Raw genomic sequence first — 20532 nt, forward strand, 5'->3', positions numbered from 1 at the left:
TCAGATGCACCCAAAGTCATCACCCGCTGACCACCCATCCGGCGCCACTTTAAGAGGATGTGTTGAGTATTCTGGAGTCCGAGGAGTCGGACCTCTCGTCGTAGTCCTCCTCCGTGTAGATGGCCTGCTTGGTCACTATGGGGCACCCGTCCTCGGGGATGGAGATGCGGGGGTCCTCGGCGGCGCGGGCGGGGAGGACGGGCGAGCTGCGGAAGACGCTGGTGGAGTTACTGGGGAAGGGGCTGACATACTGGGACCTCAGCTGGTACTGCTGCTGCAGAGTCATGGTGTTCCACAGGGTGACGTCGTTGGGCAAAAAGGGGCTCGACTGGTTTCTCGCCAAAGTATTCCTCAGCATCAGCGGGTAGCGGGGCGGCTGGGGGAAGGGGTGCTGCAGGGGCACGGCCAGGGGGTTGGGGACCACGTTGCTGGAGTCCGCGGAGAACCTCAACGTGTCTGGGACCCTGAAGGCCGAGCCCACCGACCACTTGGACGAGGAGATGGGGTAGGAGCCCAGGGTGTGTTCAAAGATGTGCCCGTTGGAGGGCAGCACCAGGCTCTCGGCCTCGGCGGCGGTCCGCTCGGCGCCGCCCACGGAGGACCGGCTGGACAGGAGGACCTCCACGGCGCCCACCAGGTCCCCGCCGCAGCCCTTCAGGATGAGCTCCAGCACCGTGGGCTTCTGGTTGGGGAAGATTTTTTTTAACACTTCGAGGGGCGGTCTGTTGGCTTTTAAGCTGAAGGGCAGAGAGACGGTCCCCGAGGGGCCCTCGATCAGCAGGTGGCTCTGCTCGGAGGCGTGGTACTTGGGGCTGTCGGGCCGGCTCTCGGGGTGGCCTGCGCCTGCTCCTCCTCCTCCGTTTTTCTGCACCGCGTACCCGCCTTCATCCACCGACACTATCTCGGGGCTCTCCGGGGCGAAGCAGCTCTTACTTTTGGCCACATCCGGAGAGCTCCTCTGGTCGGCCTCTTTGTCGCTGAAGGCCTCGGTATTGTCTGCTGAGCTGCCGTCCCCAAGCCGTTCTTCAGGCAGATCTGAAAAGCAGAGAGCGGCTGTGTTAATCATCTTTTCCTGAGCTCAGAAGAGAGCTGCCCACAGCTTTGTTGTCAGAGGAAATGGGGCTCCGTGGCTTACAACATACTGACCGCCCTGGGAGGACTGGAGGGAGGAGAGAAAAGAAAGAAATCCAAACTATGTCACTGGCCAATGACAAAAAATAAAATAAAAATAAATTTTAAAAAGCCTGGAAATAAAGACCTAGAAGTCAGAATGATTTCTCCTAAGGTTGTGAGCAAGAAACTTGCCTGAAACCCACAGGGCCTGGCGATTCTACAACCACAGAAGATGCGGCTTTCATGGCATTCACAGAGGCACCTCTGTGGGCCTGGGGCTGGGGCTGGGGCTGGGGAGTGGAGCTCTGGAGAGCATGGTCCAGGGAAAGCCAGGAAAATGAACTCTGGCTTGCCTCCCAGCTCCTCTTCTGCAGATGAGATGTTCCTTTGTAATCAAGGACATCATCAGCTGGTGCTCAACCCACACGCCACAGGGGATTTTAGTATTTTAAATGTTTTCCCACAGTTTCCCACAAGCTGATTTTTGTGCTCAATATGTCTTTGCGAGCCAAATAGTATGTTTGACAAGGTTACTAGTGTACAATAACTAGTTAACTGACAAAGCGGGAAAAAAAAAAAACCTCTATGGGTTGAAATCTTTTTTAAAACCCCACTTGAAGCCGGGCGTGGTGGGACACACTTGTAATCCCAGTACTTGGGAGGTTGAAACAGGAAGATCTGGGTTCACGGCCGGCCTCAGGTACTTAGTGGGGTTCTCTGCAACTTAGTGAGACCCTGTTTCAAAAATAAAAACTAAAAACCAGGCTGAGGGTGTAGCTTGAAGATAGAATGTCCCTGCACCACAATCCCCAGTACCACAAAAAACGAAAAACAAAAAGGCACTTGAATCCAGGCCTGGTGGCACCTGCCTGTAATCTTAGTATTTGGGAGGCTGAGACAGGAAGATTATAGGTCCAAGCGCAGAATATAAGTTGATAACTTAGATCTTCAGCAACTTAGTAAGACCCTGTTTAAAAAAGTAAGCTGGGCATGGTGGCACAAGCTTGTAATCCCCGCGCTTGAGAGGCTGAGACAGGAAGATCTCACAGACTGGAAGCCAGCCTTAGCTGGCTTAAGAGACCCTGTTTCCAAATAAAATATAAAATAGGTCTGGGAGTACAGCCCAGAAGTAGCAGGTGCCTGGGTTCCATCCCCAGTACCACGAAAAAAAAAAACAAAAAAAAAGAGGGTGGGGAGGCTGAGGGTGCAACTTGGAGGTAGAATGCCCCTGGGTTCAATCCCCAGTACCAAAAAAAAAAAAAAAAAAAAAAAAAAAAACTTAAGGGCTTGGAAAACTCAGTTGCCTGTAACTTCCATCAAAGGCTAAACAAAACTAGCTAGGGATTTGGGGTGGCAATAGAGATGACTAAGAAGGAGAAAGGAAATAGCTGGAGAGGAGAGGGTTCATGAAACTGTAGAGGACACAATGTCCACTCATGAAACTACATGTCCAGAGCCCCAGGACCATGGGTGGCAAGAGTATATACGGTTGCATGAACTGTTTTGTTAGTAAAGTTCATGGAAAGGACTTAAACATAGCTGGCTGGCTGGCTTTCCTTCCTTCCTCATTCATGTATTTATTTATCTGACATGCTGGTGATTGAACCCAAGGCTTCTTTCATGCCAAGCAAGAGCTCTACCACCGAGACACACCCTCAGCCCCGAAGGTAACTTTTTGAATTATATTTAAAGAAGAAGAGAAACTTCCCAAATGATGCTGAGACTTGGTATAAACAAACCAGTTGCAAATTTGATATTTTGACCTAAGATATTACCCTGAAGGGTCAATATTGAAGGTAGAAAGGAATGGGTAATAGTAGTTTGTTTTGTAGTATTAAATTTTAACTGACCTCTATACTAAAGGAAACTATTTTTTACTAGAAAGCTATATACAAACAGATTTTTAGCCTTTAAAAAAATTTTTTTAAAGAGCCAGGCATGGCACACTTGTAATCCCAGTATTCGGGAAGCTGAGACAGGAGGATCACGGTTCTATGCCAGCCTCAGCTACTCAGTGAGGTTCTTTGCAACTCAGTGAGACCCTGTTTCAAAATAAAGAATAAAAAATAGAAGTTGGGGTATAGCTCGGAGGTAGAATGCTCCCGGGTTCCATCCCCAGTACTACAAAAAAAAAAAATAAATAAAACATAATTTTGGCGCTACACACCGGTAATCCCAATACCTAGGAAGCCAAGACAGGAGGATTGCAGGTTCAAGGCCAGCACACGGTAACTTAGCAAGACTGTTTCAAAATAAAAAGAGAAGTCAGGCATGGTGGTATAGTGGCACATGCCTATAAGTGCTTGAGAGCCCTGGACAGGAGGATCACAGGTTCAAGGCCAACTTCAGAAATTTAGAAGCCCTCGGCAATTTAGCAATGTAGCGAGGCCCTATTTCAAAATAAAAAAGGGCTTGGGGGTAGAATGCCCCTGGGTTTAATTTCTGGTACCACAAAAATAAATAAATAAATAAATAAATAAATAAATAATATCTGGGGGGTGGAGAAGAGGCAGAGCACCCCCTGGTTCAGTCTTCAGTAACCCCTCACCCCCATCCACCCCAACACACTTGGGCTGTGGATGTAGCTCAGTGGAAGAGCACTGGCTGAGCATGTGCAAGGCCCTGGATTTGAGCCTAACACCACAGAAAACAAAGTGAAACAACCACCCGTACTTGTACAAGCGGCCACTCAATCCAGAGTAACTGATCTGAAGATTTGAATTGTTAAAGACCCAGCTGTCAGGCTGTAAACAATCGCTTTGCCTGTGTGCTTTCCTGCCCCGCCTGAAGAGCCTCCTCATTGCCCTCTCTGTGGGCACACCTGCTTATGTGCAGATAGGCAGCCGGAGAAATTTCATCAAAGCAGCTTCTAGGAATCATCTCCTATTTGTTGTTGTTAATTTTAAAAGCCTTCAACAAAGGCCCTTTTATGAACATTCTTCTAGGGCAGCATGCATCTTAAGTATAACAGAAGAATAAAACTTTGGTTCTTCAAAAGAATAAAAGGGTCAAATATAAGTGTGTGTGTGTGTGTGTGTGTGTGTGTGTGTGTGTGTATATATATATACTGGGGTTTCTGGAGGCCCTTCTACCTCCGGGCTACACTCCCAGACCTATTTTATATTTTTTTATTTAGAAACAGGGTCTCTTAAGCCAGCACGGCTGGCTTCGAACCTGCGCAATCCTCCTGTCTCCGCCTCCCAAGCGCAGGGATTACAAGCGTGCTCCACCACGCCCGGCTAAATATATTTTAAGATATTCTTAAATAAATCTGATAAAGTTCATACAAATTTAATTAAACTACTTTTTTAAAAGCAAAATACATAAGGTTTCCAATATGGATCTCATCTGTAGTCCATACATATGAAGCCATCTCTTTCTTTCTTTCTTTCCTTTTTTTTTTTTTTTTTTTTTTTTGGTACTGGGGATTGAACCCAGGGTTGTTCTATCCTCAAAGTATACTCCCAGCCCTTTTTCTTAATTTTTTTTTAAATTTTGAAACAGGGTATCCCTAAATTGCTGAGGCTAGCCTCAAACCTGTGATCCTCCTGTCTCAGCTTCTCAAATTCTGGAATTACAGGTGTGTGCCACCACACCCAGCTGAAGCCATCTTTGTTTTCTCTAATGACTCTAGGATATACAAACAACCCTAGTTTTATAAGAGAAACTTGAAATATTCTCTCCTACAACTTCCTAGGAAAGGGGACCTGGCTTTTACCTCCCAATTGTAATATTTGAACTTTGTGCCCTTGACAAAAACAGCAACAAAAAAGAATCTTCTACAAGCTCACCTTCTACTAGACCTATTTAAATTGGCCTTACCAGCTGGGTGTGGTAGCACAGGCTTGTAATCCCAACATTTGGGAGACTGAGACAGGAGGATTGCGGTTCTCAGACAGTCTCAGCTACTTATCAGCTACTTAGCAATGTCCTTTGCAACTCAGTGAGACCCTGTTTCAACTATAAAAAGACTAAAACATAGGGCAGGAGGTATAGCTTGGAGGTACAATGCCCCTGGGTTCCATCCCCAGTACCACAAAAAAAATATATATATATGTATGTGTATGTATATGTATGTATGTATGTGTGTATATATATATATATATATTTGTCCTTACCCATGACCCCATACAATCTACTTCGCTGTTACTCTTATTCGACACTTGAAAATGAGTGGACAGTGATGGTATGTTAATTCGGCAATAAAATGAGCACGCAGTTGGATTTTGGACTCTCTTCAAAGGGGCTTAGGAAAACACTCTCCCCATGCAAATATGAACATAAAATAATGTTTAAAGTAGTATGTACCTCCAAACACTTATTTAACTTAAGCTTACATTATTATTATCAGAATCAAGTATGTGTGTGTGTGTGTGTGTGTGTGTATTTTTTTTACAGGGATATCTATATATATATCCCTGTAATATCCCTGTAATATCCAAGGTATGGAGGGAAACAAATCAAGGGTGAAAACAACATAAAGAAGCGTAAGATCTGTCCCTAACTATGGAACTTACTCTCTTGCTGGGGGAGTAAGAGCGCGGTGCAGGGAAAAGCATTCGCGGCCAGGGAGGATCTGCTAAGTCGCATCCAGCGTGGAGCACGTTGCACACCAATGCTCCAGCAGTATGGATTATTCACAAGAGCCAAAAGGTGGAAGCAATGTCCATCGACAGATAAATAGATAAATTAAATGTGGCATATACATAAAATGGAATATTATTCAGATCAAAAGGACATAAGATTTGATACATGCTACAACATGGATGAACCTGGAGAACATACTGTAGCCGGGTACAGTGGCACATGCCTATAATCCCGGTACTGGGAGGCTGAGACAGGTTTGAGCAAGATCCTGTTTCAAAATAAAAAAATTTAAAATGGCTGGGGGTATAGCTCAGAGGTACAATGCTCCTGGGCTCAATCCCTAGCACCAAAAGATAAATAAATAAAACATTATGCTAACTGAGGTAAGCCTGACACAAAAAGACAAATAGTATAATTCCACTTATAGGAGATACCCAGAATGGACAAATACCTAAAAGACAGAAAATAGAAAAGGAAAAGGGAACAGAGAGTTATTGTGTAATGTATAATGGAGCTCCAGTTTGGGAAAATACAAGAGTTCTGCAAACAGATCATGGAGATGGTTGTGCAACACTGTGAATACACTAAATGTCACTGTGTTATGTTCTATACCTAACAATGTCTAAATTGGTAAACTTTATAATATATGTACATATATAAATATAACAACAGTACCAGAGAAAAAAATATATTACAATGTCATAGCTATATAGGAGATGGTGAGATTTTTAGAGCAAGAGAAATAGCTGCTTCCTCTAATAAATAAAGGATGTATTAGGAGAGCTAGAAAGCTCAAAACTCGGCCATTTTAAGAAGAAATGTGTGGACCTAAAAATAGCTTCATGTTTTAAGAGGTAAATTTTACCCACCTCACATGAGCTTCAAATACTGAGAATAGCCGGGCGTGGTGGCGCACGCTTGTAATCCCTGCAATTGGGAGGCTGAGACAGGAGGATCGCACAGGTTCGAAGCCAGCCTCAGCTACTTAGTGAGACCCTGCTTTCAAATAAAATATAAAATCTGTCTGGGAGTATAGCCTGGACGTAGAAAAGCCCCTGGGTTCCACCCCTAGTACCACAAAAAAAAAAAAAAAAATACTGAGAACATTTCAGGAAAAAATGTTAAGGTCTATCAACCAAATTCACCCTTCTAAGACATACCTCAGGCTCCAGAAGAAAGTGGTCCAAAGAGCAGGAGGTTTTTGAAGGGGAATTAGGGAATGCTGAAATGAGTAATATAACATATCGACACTATTTAAAAATGCATTTTTTTCAAGGTGGCAACAAATGTACTATGCCAACCAACTGAAAACTAGGGAGCAGGACTGTAAGTCTGTACAAAACTCAACTCCTGCCGGGCGTGGTGGTGCACGCTTGCAATCCCCGTGCTTGGGAGGCGGAGACAGGAGGATCCCTGAAGGTTCGAAGCCAGCCTCACTGCCTAAAGGACCCTGTTTCCAAATAAAATATATTAAAAAATAGGTCTGGGAGTATAGCCCGGAGGTAGTAGGGCATCCAGGAACCCCAGTACCACAAAAAAAAAAAAAAAACCCTCAACTCCTGTAGCTATGTCCCTAAGTTCTGCAGAGCAGACCCCTGTGGAATCTTAAATGGGTACCAGCTTGTTCATCTGTGAGGCTCCAAATCTAAAAACCCCACTTTCCTCTCTGTTGTGCTCGCCTCTGTCCCTGCTCCTGGGACACGCCAAGACACCAGGCACTTGGAGTTACTGAAGGAGTGTCCAGGGATTGTGCTGAGTCATCCACACTCTCCTAGGTTTCTGAGCTGACCACTCTGTCTGGGTGTCCAAGGATGTCATAGACACCAAGTCTGCAAATTCACAGCATTCCAACTAACTGAGCTCAGCACTGTTGATGGCATGTTCAAAAACAGACAAAAGATGATGAAAGAGGCCAGAAGCAAGGTTCATGCACCTGGACGGAACATAAGTCCTGCTAAGAGGTGTAGGGTAAGCAGAAACCCTATCCACACCCAAGGCTACTGGAGTTTCAACTTGAGCAAAGAAGACTGGCTTCTATGCTTGCACCAAGGCTAACTTCCCACCCAACCGTATTTCTGAAGGGGAGAACACATAATGCCCGTGATTTTGTGGCACTATGGTGTCTAGTGTTGGTTGTATTGCTGCACCTAAACTAAATGCATTGTAAATTATTCTATTTTAAATACAGACTTTCACAAGTAATTACAGAGGGTGAGCTTTGCACCCAGTGATAAAAGTGTAATTTAATAACAGGTGTTTCTTTACATATCCAGATTTTTTTTCTAAGTAGACTTTATAAATCGGTCAAGTTAGTTTTAAAACACAAAGGCCTTTCTAGATGTAGAAATGTGAAACTGCCAACTAACGAAACGAAACAGGAAACACTCCCGAGACACTTTACCCTCTTTCTTCTTGAAACTGAGACCCTAATTCCTAGAACATAAGAAGTAAGAGTATATTTCAACTGATATTTTTAACCCTTGTACATGGGTAGAAGATGTTTACATTACTAGTCAAAAAAGAAAGAAATCAATTTCATCTGATATTACAAAATAGTAATATCAGATATATTTCCATGCTGTTTCTCATGGAAAACATCTAAATATTTATAAAAATCTTATTAAGTGCTTATGCTTCAAATTTATTTTTTGGTGGTACTGGGGTTCCTGGAAACCCTTCTACCTACTCCCAGACCTATTTTTATACTTTTTTATTTGGAAACAGGGTCTCTTAAGCCAGCTCGGCTGGCTTCGAACCTGTGCGATCCTCCTGTTTCCACCCCCCAAGAACGGGGATTACAAGCGTGCGCCACCACACCCAGCTCATGCTTCAATTTCATATTTCCTGAAGCAGGAATACTTATAGCCACCTCCAAAATAAACTTTTCACCCAGGTAAAGTGTTTTTTCAAAAAACAGATATTTAGTTAAGAGGAAAACTTTCCTGTGAATTACAATGCTACTGACTTCAAACATACTATATATGCCATAAGCTAGCTACAAGGTGTTTTTTTTTTTCCTGTAAAACTCTTAACAAAGGAGAGAAAATGAACACGTATAAAAGTAACTTTCAAATCCAAGCTGGGCATGGTGGTGTATGCCTATAACACCAGTACATGGAAGGCTGAGACAGGAGGATAGTAGGTTCAAGACCAGCCTCAGCAAGTAGGGAGACGCTCATCAAACTGTCAAGACCTTGTTTCAAAATAAAAATAAAACAGGGTTTGGGTGTAGCTCCGAAAGAGAAAGCCCCCGGGGTTCAGTCCCCAGTACCACAAAAATAAATAATTAAATAAAAATAAAAGTGACTTTCAAATCCAAAATTACAGTTTACAAAATCTGTCTTTGGATTTTTATATGAAAATTCAGTTCAGAGCTGGGTTTGGTGGTGCATGCTTGTAGTCCCGGTACTTGGGAGACTGAGACAGAATGATAGCAGGTCAGTCTTAGCAACTTAGCGAGGCCCTCCACAACTTAGACCCGTTTCAAAATAAAAAAGGGCTGGGGGTGAAGCTCAGAGGTAGAATATCCCTGGGTTCAACCCCCTAGTATGACCTTCCCGCAAATTTGCAAGTCAGTATAAAAAAAAAAAATCTATGTATTCAGTAAAAAAAAAAATCATTTCAAGTATTTTGAGAAAGCCTATCACCTACCACATATATAAAACAGTCTGCTCAAAACATGTGAAAAATAGAAAATACTTCTGAGTTATATATCATGGACTTTCTCTATTTTACCCTTTTATATCTATCTGACAACCAGAATGGAGACACAGAAGACCAGCACAGAGACAGAGCACTCTCTTAGCTACAAAATCACCCGCTGTTCCCCCTTGGAAATCACCTGGTACGTCTTGAAAAGCAGATCCTCATGTCCTCTTTGGTTCGTTTGATTTTGGAAGAATATGCCTCTAAATACAGTGCCTGACGGGTAGTTTTCAAAGTGTACCATGTTAGAGCAAAGCCCTAGAACCCAGGGAGGATGGGATTCCTGGGGGAACCTCTGCCCAGTCAGAATTCTAACCAGGCACAGGCTTTCACAGTTCCTGAAGTAATGAATCATAAAAGCATTTGAATGGTTGGAAATCTAAAATATATCAGGGAATGAATTTGGGTCTGGAAACTTTCCTTTGTTGGCTGTAGGGGGCGGGGGACTGGATTTTGTGAAAGTAATCATGCTTTGCTTTTGAAAAATCATTAACATAACTGGTTTAACTATGTATGAAGGAATCAAGATAATCCCCTGGGACTAATGTCTTGGGGGGACATTGATACAGAAAAGCCTGGGTTTAAGGGAATATAGTTTGTAATTGTGGGCTTCATATATCTTACAAAAATTTAGGTTTGATCTCTTCCTTGACTCAGAAGGGAGTACTTTTCAAGATGTAGAGGAGAAATAGTCTACAAATCTGCCTATTTATTTAGTATTTACAAAAATATAACTGGTCTCCTTCATCCGTTTATTTAACAAATACTCTTAAATCCTTGCTATATATCCAGGTACTATGCTAGGTAAGATTATGTACGGATGATCAAAGCATTGCCTCATGACTATTGAGAGACCTATGGCTTACTAACTAATCTTGCAAAATTCCAAGTTATCCGCTCAGTTGGTCATATTTTACAGTGCAACACAGCAAGTAACTCAGAGGCCAACGATGGTGTCTTCCTAGGTGGGAATACTGTTGTAAACATTCCCACATGAAGACTATGGGCGCCCCGAACTTGAACACAGAACTAAACAAAGAAGAAACCAGTGGGGAAAAGTAGAACAGACCTCAGCTTTGTAAAAATTATATCGGCCTAGTCAATGTAACCAAGAGATTATAGATTCTATAACAACTGATGTTCTGAGTGATGTATTTCATGCTATATTATTGTTAATCGGTAGTCACCTGTCATTTTTATAGCCGTGTAATAAAATGAGAGGAAACCCCTTCCCACTTATGTTTTTGTTTCCCTTCTGAAGACAGTAATGTGTATTACCTGGGCAAGGTGATGTGGGACTCCTGGGTCCTAATGACACAGTTGCAAGGTGCTGGGCCTGGGATAACCAGAGGTCCAGCCTACAACGGGAGCCACATAGGACTAGACAGGAGGACCCAAGGACCTGAGTGGCTAACAGCAAAGGGGCTGCAACAGGTTGACAGGTGAAAGGAAAGAGGAAAGCAAGAAGGGAAGAGAAGGAAAGAGGAGGCAGGCAGGCAGGCAGGCAGGCAAATGGATTTTCACTGGGCTCTGTCTATCTCCCTGTCAGGAAGAAGCGCAACATTTCCAGAAGGGGCTCTGAGGCCTCCAGGGCCTTTGATTTATGAAGATTTACTCCCTTTCCCTCTGTAAAGCTGTTAGCAGAAAGTGCTGACTGGCTGCAGCAAAGAATTTCTCATCAATGCTCTTTGATTGTATTTTGCAAACAAAATGCCTGTTGCTTGGTAACATTTCACTTGAGCCTGACCTTCTCCGAAAGTTATTGCTATCGGATTCGATTTACACTGTCCTCCTGTGATTACTGTAATCTTTTAAACCCAGGAGTTCATCCATCAGGGAAAAGAAAAGTTGGTTGTGTGAGTAGAGAGCAGGACTTTCCACCAGATTTATAACACCAGGAGGGAGTGTGCTGGGACATTCTCCCTGAGAGCAATGGACTGTGTTTCCCAGACATGGGCACTTTCTTGTTCCACCAGTGTTCAGCTTCCCAAGGAGGACACCAGCCTCCCTGACGCCCCTCCAGGCAGGAGCCTCCGCAGAGACCAGTGATCCCAGGCCAGGGTGCCCTGTGGCCCAGGGTGACCAAATAAAATAATGGGATGCCCAGTTAAATCTGAACTTCAGATAAATGGGATGCTCAGGATAAGTATGTCCCGTGTAACAACTGGCATCCTTTTTTGTTGTTGTTTGTTTTGTTTTGTTATCATGTCCCTTCCTAAATCTGCAAGTCATCTCAGGCCTCAGCCTTTGGAAAAAGAAGGGAGGAAGCTGGAAGAAGTAGCAGAGGTCTAGCATAAAACCTCTCAGAGCCCTTGTTGGCTGAGAGAGTGAGGAGGAGCCCGGCTGGGCTGGCCTCAGGCAGCCCTGGGCCTGCCTGTGACAGGGTTTGATGTAGTAGCCAGGAAGTTGCTGCCACTCAGTAGAAAGGAAAGGCTGGGGGGCCAAGGTCCCTGTCCCTGCTGATCCCCCCACCCCAACACATGGCACCCACCACCCTACACCAACTGCAAATTGCTCTGCACAAGACACAAAAGTTATGGGCTGAACTATCCACCACCATCCCCAAGCCAGCTCTGGGTTAAGGTTTGAGAGAGTGGCATCCGGTTTACTCCTTTGTATCCAGTTGGCTTTTGTTATTTACAGTCCTTCCCCTCAAATCAAGGGTCTTAAATCCAGACTTAGTTTTTAAATTCACACTTCACAGACACCTTTTAATTCTTCCCTACTTCTTCAATCCCAGACCGTAGTAACAGAGGGGTTCCCTTCCTAGCCTGGATGAGTCCAACCTAACAGAAAGAAAAAAGGAAATTGAGAATATGGAAGTAGATGGGGAGACCCAACCAGACAGGAGCTGAAAAGCCCAGATGCCGGGCCCCAGAAGCAGAAGCATCACAGTCAGCTTTCCAAAATATCCTAATTTGTCTCCCTGCTTCTATGTTGTTTTGTTTTTCTCCTTTCCAGAGAAATAACTCAGAAAGGACATCCTACTTTCCTATTTGATCCTGCTCTCCTATTCCTAACCAAATGTGGTTTTTGTTCTTCCTTTAAGAACATTTCAAAGAATTTAACGTTTCAAAGAATTTAAAAGAATTTGAAGGCAGAGAAAGACCTAGGAAGAATTTATAGCCACAGATGCTTCCTCTCTCCAGACACCGCAGCCTGTACCACCCAGAATATTCTACTGTAGGAAAAGTTGGGGGGAGGGAGGGAACCAAAACACAGGAATGTAACTTCAGCGTCTCACCTTGGCTGTGACCCTTAACTAGGGTTCAGCGAGGCTGGCTGGGCTGGTTAAGACTGCTGACGCAGGCATGCTAACAGCTGAAAGATGTCCCTGCTTCCTGTGATATTTTCTTGGGGGTGGAAAATATGAGGAGATGTAGCGAGAACTTAGGAGAAAAGTAAATGCATTCCACAGTAAATGTAAAAAAGCCTAAGTTCGATTCTGAAGCTCAATCAAAACCTAATAATTCCAGGCCAGTCAGATATACTAATCAAAAAGCAGGAGAAATCTACTTCAAAAAGAAAAAAAGTAATATTTTAATCCATAGGTAGAAGTAATAATCATTATAACACAGGATTTCTTAAGATCACATTGAAAGGACATTCAAACATACTATAATATAAGGTAAAATCACCCCTATCCTGTTACAGAATCTGAAGCAGAACTTGGGAAAGGTTTTTTTCCAGTTACAAAGCTGAGTTTTGGTATTAGCATGTTCTGCTCTCTGAACATGTTGGCTCAGGTTTCTCCAGGGCGCCCAGTAAACATACTCTTCCCTAAGACAGTGCTTTAATCATAAATATGTATTTACATCAAAGAAAAAATATCCCTCCACACCTACATACTTTCTTTGCCTGGCAAAATGACCAAGCATGTTTTAAAGTAAAAGTTCACAAATGCATGATTTGCCGGTAGATTTTGAGAGATTCCTGGTGGCCTGAGTATTGACCGTTCTTGTGTACCTACCACTGGAACACTGGGATAGAACTTCATTTACTCTCTACATTGAGTGAGCTACTTATCCAAATATGTCAACAGGCAGTCTCAGCCGGCTTTCTCGAACTTAAGCCCCAGATAGACTTTCCCCTTACATACATTGCTTAGAATGGATCCATTTGTATGATTGTAGTTCCTAGTAAAAAGCAATAATCTCTTCTTTTCCCGTTGCATAAGTAATTGGTTAAAAAAAAAAGAACAGAATTATGGGGTCAACCCAAGTGAGAGAAGAAAACAAATGTTGTCGTATAAATAAATGTACAAGATGAACCCGGGCGTGGTAGCGCACGCTTGTAATCCCCTGCTTGGGAGGCAGAGACAGGAGGATCGCGCAGGTTCAAAGCCAGCCGTGCTGGCTTAAGAGACCCTGTTTCCAAATAAAAATATAAAAATAGGTCTGGGAGTGTAGTTCAGAGGTAGAAGGGTTCCATCCCCAGTACCACCAAAAAATAAAAAATAAATGTACAAGGTGTGTGGTGTGACTGGCTGGAAACTGAGCCCTCGGACCCTGAAGGCTCAGCTCCCCAAATTCACAACTCTGACCCTCCTTGCAATTACTTGTTTTCAATTTGCAGGGCTCAGGCTGTCTCAGAATACCTTGGTGGGAGTAAAAGAGAAGGTACCATGTCCGGTTTGTCCAGTTGAAATCAGTCTCCCTTTTTTATTTTTCCAAAGCATGCTTCTTGTTGCTGCTGCTGCTACAGCTGCAACTCCGCCTTCCTTCCTTCCCTCATTCCTCCTCCTCCTCCTCCCCAGGTTGTTTTGGGTTTGGCGACTCTTTACAAGCCATGATCTTTTAGGTTCTTTCAAAGGACTGACTGAACAGCCAGGATATGAAAGGAATCCCCTCTTGGATAAGAACTACAGAGGCCACTGCCATAGCAGAGGCACTGAGGGCCAGGTGGCCATGCAAGGTGCTACCTACCTCTGACATTAATTCTGACTCCTGCTCTAACCCTGGGGAAAACAGAGCCAGGGAAACTGGAAATGAAAACATTAACAAAATATAGTATCATGTAGTATCATGTAATCACTCCTAGGGCAGAGCCTAAACTCCTTATTAACTTGTTCTAATCTTAAGTGGAGGGGTGAGAAAAATTCTCTTTTGCCTCATCTTATTCCTCTGTGGCAAATCCATATATGTGAGGAGATGAAAGACAGAAATTAGACAACTGGGGGGGGGGTACACCTCAGAGAAATGTATATGTGCTCCCTTGGACTAAGTATCCAAAAAACCCATGGGCAAAATAATAATAATAATCGTTATTATTATTATTATTATATTATTATTTGGCCTTTGAAACAAAATCTTCTGCCCTTCACATGAGCTTTTCTCTCAACACTTCAGGCCTGGAGGGCATGCCCCTCTCACTGGGTAGGAGAAGAGGACTCTCCAGGCTACCAGCAGCTTCATAGATTTCCACCTCTCCAGAAGCCAGAGGAACGGTGTTTTGGGGTAAGGGCTCTGCAGTTCTACCAACAGAAAGGCTCTGCTCCTCCACTCCTTACAACAGCATGCTCCCTTCCCCGAGGGGACAGGCTTTTTTCCTTTGTATATTTGCCCCAGTGAAAGGGAAACATCAAACCCATGTTCACTGAATTCCTAGAGCCATGGAAGGAAGACTTGGGCTGCCCAGGACCAGAACAGTAGCCAGAGGTTCTCCAGGAATAAAAAGATTATAGGCTCAACTAGGAGTGCCAGGCTTAGGGAGGCCTGAAGGAGAGAACGGGAAGGGATGGGGTCTGCCTACCTGCAGGGGTTAGAGCCCACCAGCGCTCCTTAAATCTCAGAACCACAAAAGGGGTTGGGGGAAGGTCTGCCATCTCTCCAGCCTAGCAGCCTGAGACCCAAACCCGCCCGCAACCTGGGAAAGGCCTTGCCAGAGTGGATTCCCTCACTGCAAGTCAAGTTTTGTTTTTAATTCTTTAAACCAGAAGGAGGCGAACTGAGAAAAGATGTCAACGGTTAAGCAAAAACTGTCCCGCTATCAAGTTCGGAGGCCTCCGGAACCTTTTTATTGTCGTTCCTAAATGGGGCCTCTTTCATCAAACTGCAAGAGACTGGGAGGCCACCGAGTGCATCTAAAATGGTTACTGATTCGCTCAAGTTGGAGATAACTCGATAATTCGCTCAAGTTGGAGCTAACTCAAGTTGGAGCCTCCTCGCTCCAGTGCCCCTGGGCCAAGCCAGGAAGCCCGCCCAGCCCGGGAGCCGGCCAGCAGAGTCTCGGCCTTGGCCTTGGCTCCTAACCCGCACCTTTCTACCCTTTTCGCAAACGGAGAACGTCCAAAACTCGCAGCCCGGAAAATCCAACCGCACTGTAGTGCGTGTGGATTTATATAATTTAAATACGGTCATATCCCGACCTCTTTTACCCTTCCAATTTGACTCTTTCCGCTTTCAATCTGGGGGAGACACTCCAGCGATCTCTACCAACAGTCCCGCCGTTCTGCCCGCCCTTCCCGCCCGGGCCCGGGTTCCACCTACGCGGGGTCCAGACTCCAAGGTGACTTATTTTTGGAGAGTAAGAACCGGCCCGGTGGAGCGAGGCCTGGCCAGGCCAACTTCCCCCAAACTTGCCTCCGGAGTGGAGCCAGGGCGGGCGCTCCAAGCGCCCGGCCCAGGCGCCCGGCCAGCTGCGGCCGCCGCTCCTACCTGGCTTGGCGAGCTGCGCCTGCAGCGCCCCGGGCTGGGGCTCGGCGGCCCAGCGCAGCGCGGCCACCTCGGCGGCCGGGCGCGGCGGCGGCGCCTGCGGCGGGGCGGGCGGCGGCTGCGGGGCGGCCGCGGCGTCCCCCGGCGGCGGCGGCGGCGGCGGCCCGGGCAGGGCGCGCAGCGAGTCGGGGATGAGGCTCTCCAGGCTCTCGTTGGCCTGCTGCCGGCGCAGCGCCACCTGCGCCGCCATGACCCGCTGCCGCTCGATGATGAGGATGCACTTCTCGCAGGTGCAGTCCTTGAACCGGCAGTAGCGCTTGTGGCCCTTGAGCCAGGACAGCACGCCGTGGTTGCGGCAGCGCGCACACTTGGGCGTGCGCTGCAGGGGCGCCCGCGGCGGCTGCGACACCGGGCCGCCCATGTACAGGTAGGGGGAGCCGTAGCCGTTCATCCCCGGGGCTCGGGCGGCGGCGGGCGGGCTGGCGGCGGGCGCGGGCCGGCGGGCGCTGGGCGGCGCGGCGGGGAGGCCGGCTCAGGGGACCCCGGCTCCCCAGCCCCGGCGGCCCCGCGCGTCCCGGAGCTCTCGGAAGAGCTGCGGCCGTCTCTCCGCCTCCGATGGCGCCCCCAGCCTGCGCCTCCCGGCTCGTTCCCCGCCAGCCTCCTCGCCCGCCGCTGTTTCGGGCGCCGGCCCGGCCCGCACGTTCTTCTCCGCCGGGGCAGGAGCCGCGAGAGCGCGGATTAGGGTCTGAGCAGGTCTGCAGCTCCCAGCGAGCTGGCCCGGCCGGCACCTCCTCCGCCGCCCGCCCCACCCCTCCTCCCTCCCTCCGCCACCCCACCCCCGGGGTCCCGGTCTCCGAGTACTCCCCACCCCTTCCTGGCACCCCCGGGGCCCTGCACGTCACCGTCCTCGCCACCTGCAGCCAGGTCACTCTCGCGGGGGCGCTCACGGCCCCTCCGCCACGTCCTCTGGGTTACTCCTTCCTGCGGCGGCCGGGGGCGCGGCGGTGCACCCAGGGCGGGGGCGCGGAGGACCGCGGGGGTGAGGGTAGGGGTGCCCGTATGCTAGAGAGGTGGCCGCTCCCCTGGGCGCTCTTCTCCCTCTAGGCCGGATCTGGAGGCACTGGGCCCAAGGTCGCTTTGGGCCCGACCCTTGCCCACAGAAAGTCGGCTCCGGGAGGAGAGGAGCCTGCGTCCGCTTTGCAGGCTCAGCCCAGACCCGGCGCGGCCCGGCCGGGCTTCGGGCAGAAGCGAGTTAGCCCTGCGGGCACTGGTGGGTAGGATTAGGGGTGGTGGTGGTGGTGGTGGTGGTGGTGGTGTTGATTCTGGGAGTCTCTTTTCTAGATTTCCTTTTGCAACAGTCCATCCCCCCTCTTTTGTTTATTGCTGAAGAAAATGGGAAAAAAACCCTCCAGTCTAAGTATGACAACCCATTTTTACATGCTAAGTTTATTTTTCTACTCTTCTCCCCATTTTTAACAAACGAGCATCATTGTCTTCAAGGGCCAGGGATATCCTTGCATTGATGTTTTGCTTAGACTCTGTCTAAACTTTTCAGAGAGAAGACACAGAGGCCACCTTAGCGCCCCCAAAGTTACCACCAAGTGTGACCTCCCGGTTCCCCAGCAGCCATCAAACCAAGGGCTCGCGGTGCCCAATTCAAATCCCAACACGGACTCTGGGATTTAGTTAAAGATAGGGGATGGAGCCACACACACACACACACACACACACACACACACACACACACACACACACACAAGCCCATAGATCCCACGCATAAATGTCTTTGAGTGGGGTGTGAAAAGGGGCCCTTGCACAAGATGGCAGCCAAAAAAAAAAAAAAAAAAGACTTTAGTAGACTCTTATTCGAGTGCTTCCAATCTCCCCTGAGTTCCACTTTGGCCTAATGCAGGCACCCACTACATATGCACAGGGACGGCTACCCCCTTTTCCCAAAAAGCCGGTGGATGCGGTAGGCGCGGGGCAGCAAAATGGCTCTGATGGAAGGGAAAAGGTGGCTATCCTTAACCCATCCGTTCGCAGGCTCCAGAAAACCTACTCTAAGCTCGTCTGTCTTCTGACCCTGTGGGCGAACTGAAAGCTAGTCCTGAGAGCTTAGAGTCCGCGGCGACGGCAGACCAAGGCCCTCGCCCGCTCCCGGAGGCCGCCTTTCTCTGCAGCGCCCTGCGAGCCGGCAAGCAACCCGAAAGCGTCCGAGTTCGCTATAAATTCAAGTACAGCACCGCCAGGCGCCCCAGCAGCCAACCCTCCGACCAGAAGGATTCGGTGGGGGAAGAGGGTTAAAAGGAAACCCAGCTAAGCGCGTTTCCCGGGAAGCCCGTCACGGGTCTGGTTGCAGACACGTCGCGGAGTGGGGGACCTCGAGAGGCTCACCAGGCGCTTCGCGAGTGCGAACCCTGGAAGAGCTGCCCCGAAACCGCGCGGGACCGGAACCCCTTCGCGCTGCAATTTCTCCCACCCTCTGCCTGGAAAACAAGTCTAAAATCCTACATCGGGAAGGAATTTGGTCAGGTTCTGGGGACTGGAGGCCGAGGTCCCCCGCGGCCTGGTGAGCCCATGGAAGGGAATCCGGGAGCTGTCAGCGAGTCTCTACGTGAGAGCGATGCCGAGGGTCACCAATTGCAACGAGTCTGGGAACTCTCCCACCGAAATCTCCGGTTCTCTTGGAAAATCGGGGACCAAGACTTTTCTCAAAGCCGGATTTCTCCAAATGGTCAGCGAAAGATAAGAAGGAGAGGAAAGATATATATATTTTGGAGGACAGCAGCAGAGCTGCGCACCCGGTTTGTGAGGGCGTGTTCAGTCCCAAGGCAACCCCCTTTCCTCCCTTGGTCACCTAACCACCCAATCCCGATGCCACGCAGACAGTCTGGTATTATTTGCTCCCGGGGCCCCGTTTCACTCCAATGCACATCGAGGGCTGAGATCTACAATACTCATTTGAGATAGCGCAGTAATCCTTTTCTCATATTTGATGGGAATGTTTTCCATATCCCAGTATTTGACAACATCTCCCTATAGGGACAGGTTTGTATTTATGTTGGTAAAATGTCCCCTGCCTCAAAGTCTATTGTAACCCAACACCTGACAACCCCGAGTCCCATTTCTGTTTTCAGAAAGGGTTTATTCAAGCACATAATGGGATCCCAGCAGAAAGCCTTTCAGAACAAGGGGCTATGGTAAACTTCACCACATGAACTCCGTTTCCAGGGCTATTAAGCTTTTAATTGGAAAATAGCAGAGGAAATTTCAAGGTGACTATAACGTGTTAGCAGTTAGTGCACAGAAGAAAAGCCGGTGCAGGAATGAATGTAGAAAGCATATGGTCCGAATCACATTTAGGAGGAGCGGCCTGCTTCTGCTAAGTCCCTGCGGCTTCTGCACTTATGGGAAAAATCATCAAAGAAACTGGAAAGGGAGGGGGAGGACTACACATAAATGTAGCCTCACCCGACTGGACCCACTCACTCCTGCTCTCCTCTGGGTGGTGTGTCGGTGTTTTCTGATCACAATTAACTAGGCAGAATTGTGGCAGGTGTAATAGTGAAAGGGTGAAAAAATGTGATCTCTGGGAGCGTGTATGTCTGAGAGCTCAGAATGAAGGTGTCTTACTGAGAGTGGGGACATTGTAATTCCAGATCTGAGTCCTGATAGCTGCTCCTTACTTCCAAGGAAAGTTTAATCAAAAGGACAGTTTCATATTGTCTCGGATGTATAACACATTTTTTTTTTTTTTTTTTTTTTTTTTGCTGTGCTGGGTTTCCATAGAGGGGAAATTTAGCGTTCCAATTTCGGCGCGTTTCTTTAATCGCAATCACGGTGATGTTGGTGTGGGCAGATGCTAGGGAGCCAGGCTCTGCCCTATAAAGGCGAAAATCGTGTCCCCTCTGCCTGCTCAGGAACTTACTGTGAACTGCTCAGCTCCCACCCAGTCTGTGTGCTTTGGCATCTTTCTTTAGAAAGCTTCAAATTGAAAGAAGGTGGGGGCGGTGGGGAGGATTTCCAGCCAGGCGATGGGAGATTTCTTGAGGTGGCAGCAAGTTTCCCTCCCTAGGTTAGGGAAACACTTGTGTGCACCCCAGATGGATCCCAGAAACTGCCCTCTGGGGCGCGGGGTGGAAGGCGCCACAACCCGCATTGGGCAGGCCTGGGGGACACCACTCAGCAGAAGAAAGTTCCCGGACGGTCCAATCGTCACACCACTTGGGGAGGGAAGGAGATAGTGGGAAGTTGCTCCAGGTGTCCGGAAGCCGAAGCTTTTGGAAGCAAATGAGCAAGCAAAAACAAAAACAAAACCTCCGCCTGTGAGCCCGCGGGCCCCATGAGGAGCCCCTCGCCTTTTCCACTTCCAGAACCCTCCACGACAGCAGCAGCTCAGGCCTGGGAACCGCGCTTGCAGATTTCTCTGACCCAACCGGGGCACAAGACCCGAGCCTGCCCGGATCCTTTACGC

General features: G+C 47.6%; 1 protein-coding gene across 1 annotated transcript; it reads right to left on the reverse strand.

Moving 5' to 3' along the window:
- Window positions 1-49: 49 nt before the first annotated feature.
- Window positions 50-16509, reverse strand: DMRT3 (doublesex and mab-3 related transcription factor 3; the record flags this gene model as incomplete). The annotated part of the gene is made up of 2 exons (XM_080709263.1): window positions 50-1035; window positions 16062-16509. The coding sequence occupies 2 exons, from the start codon at window positions 16507-16509 to the stop codon at window positions 50-52; spliced, it is 1434 nt and encodes a 477-aa protein (XP_080565389.1).
- Between the last annotated feature and the right edge of the window lie 4023 nt (window positions 16510-20532).

Source organism: Muscardinus avellanarius (genome assembly GCF_963383645.1).
Source record: "Muscardinus avellanarius genome assembly, chromosome: 13".
In the NCBI taxonomy this organism is placed as follows: Eukaryota; Metazoa; Chordata; class Mammalia; order Rodentia; family Gliridae; genus Muscardinus; species Muscardinus avellanarius.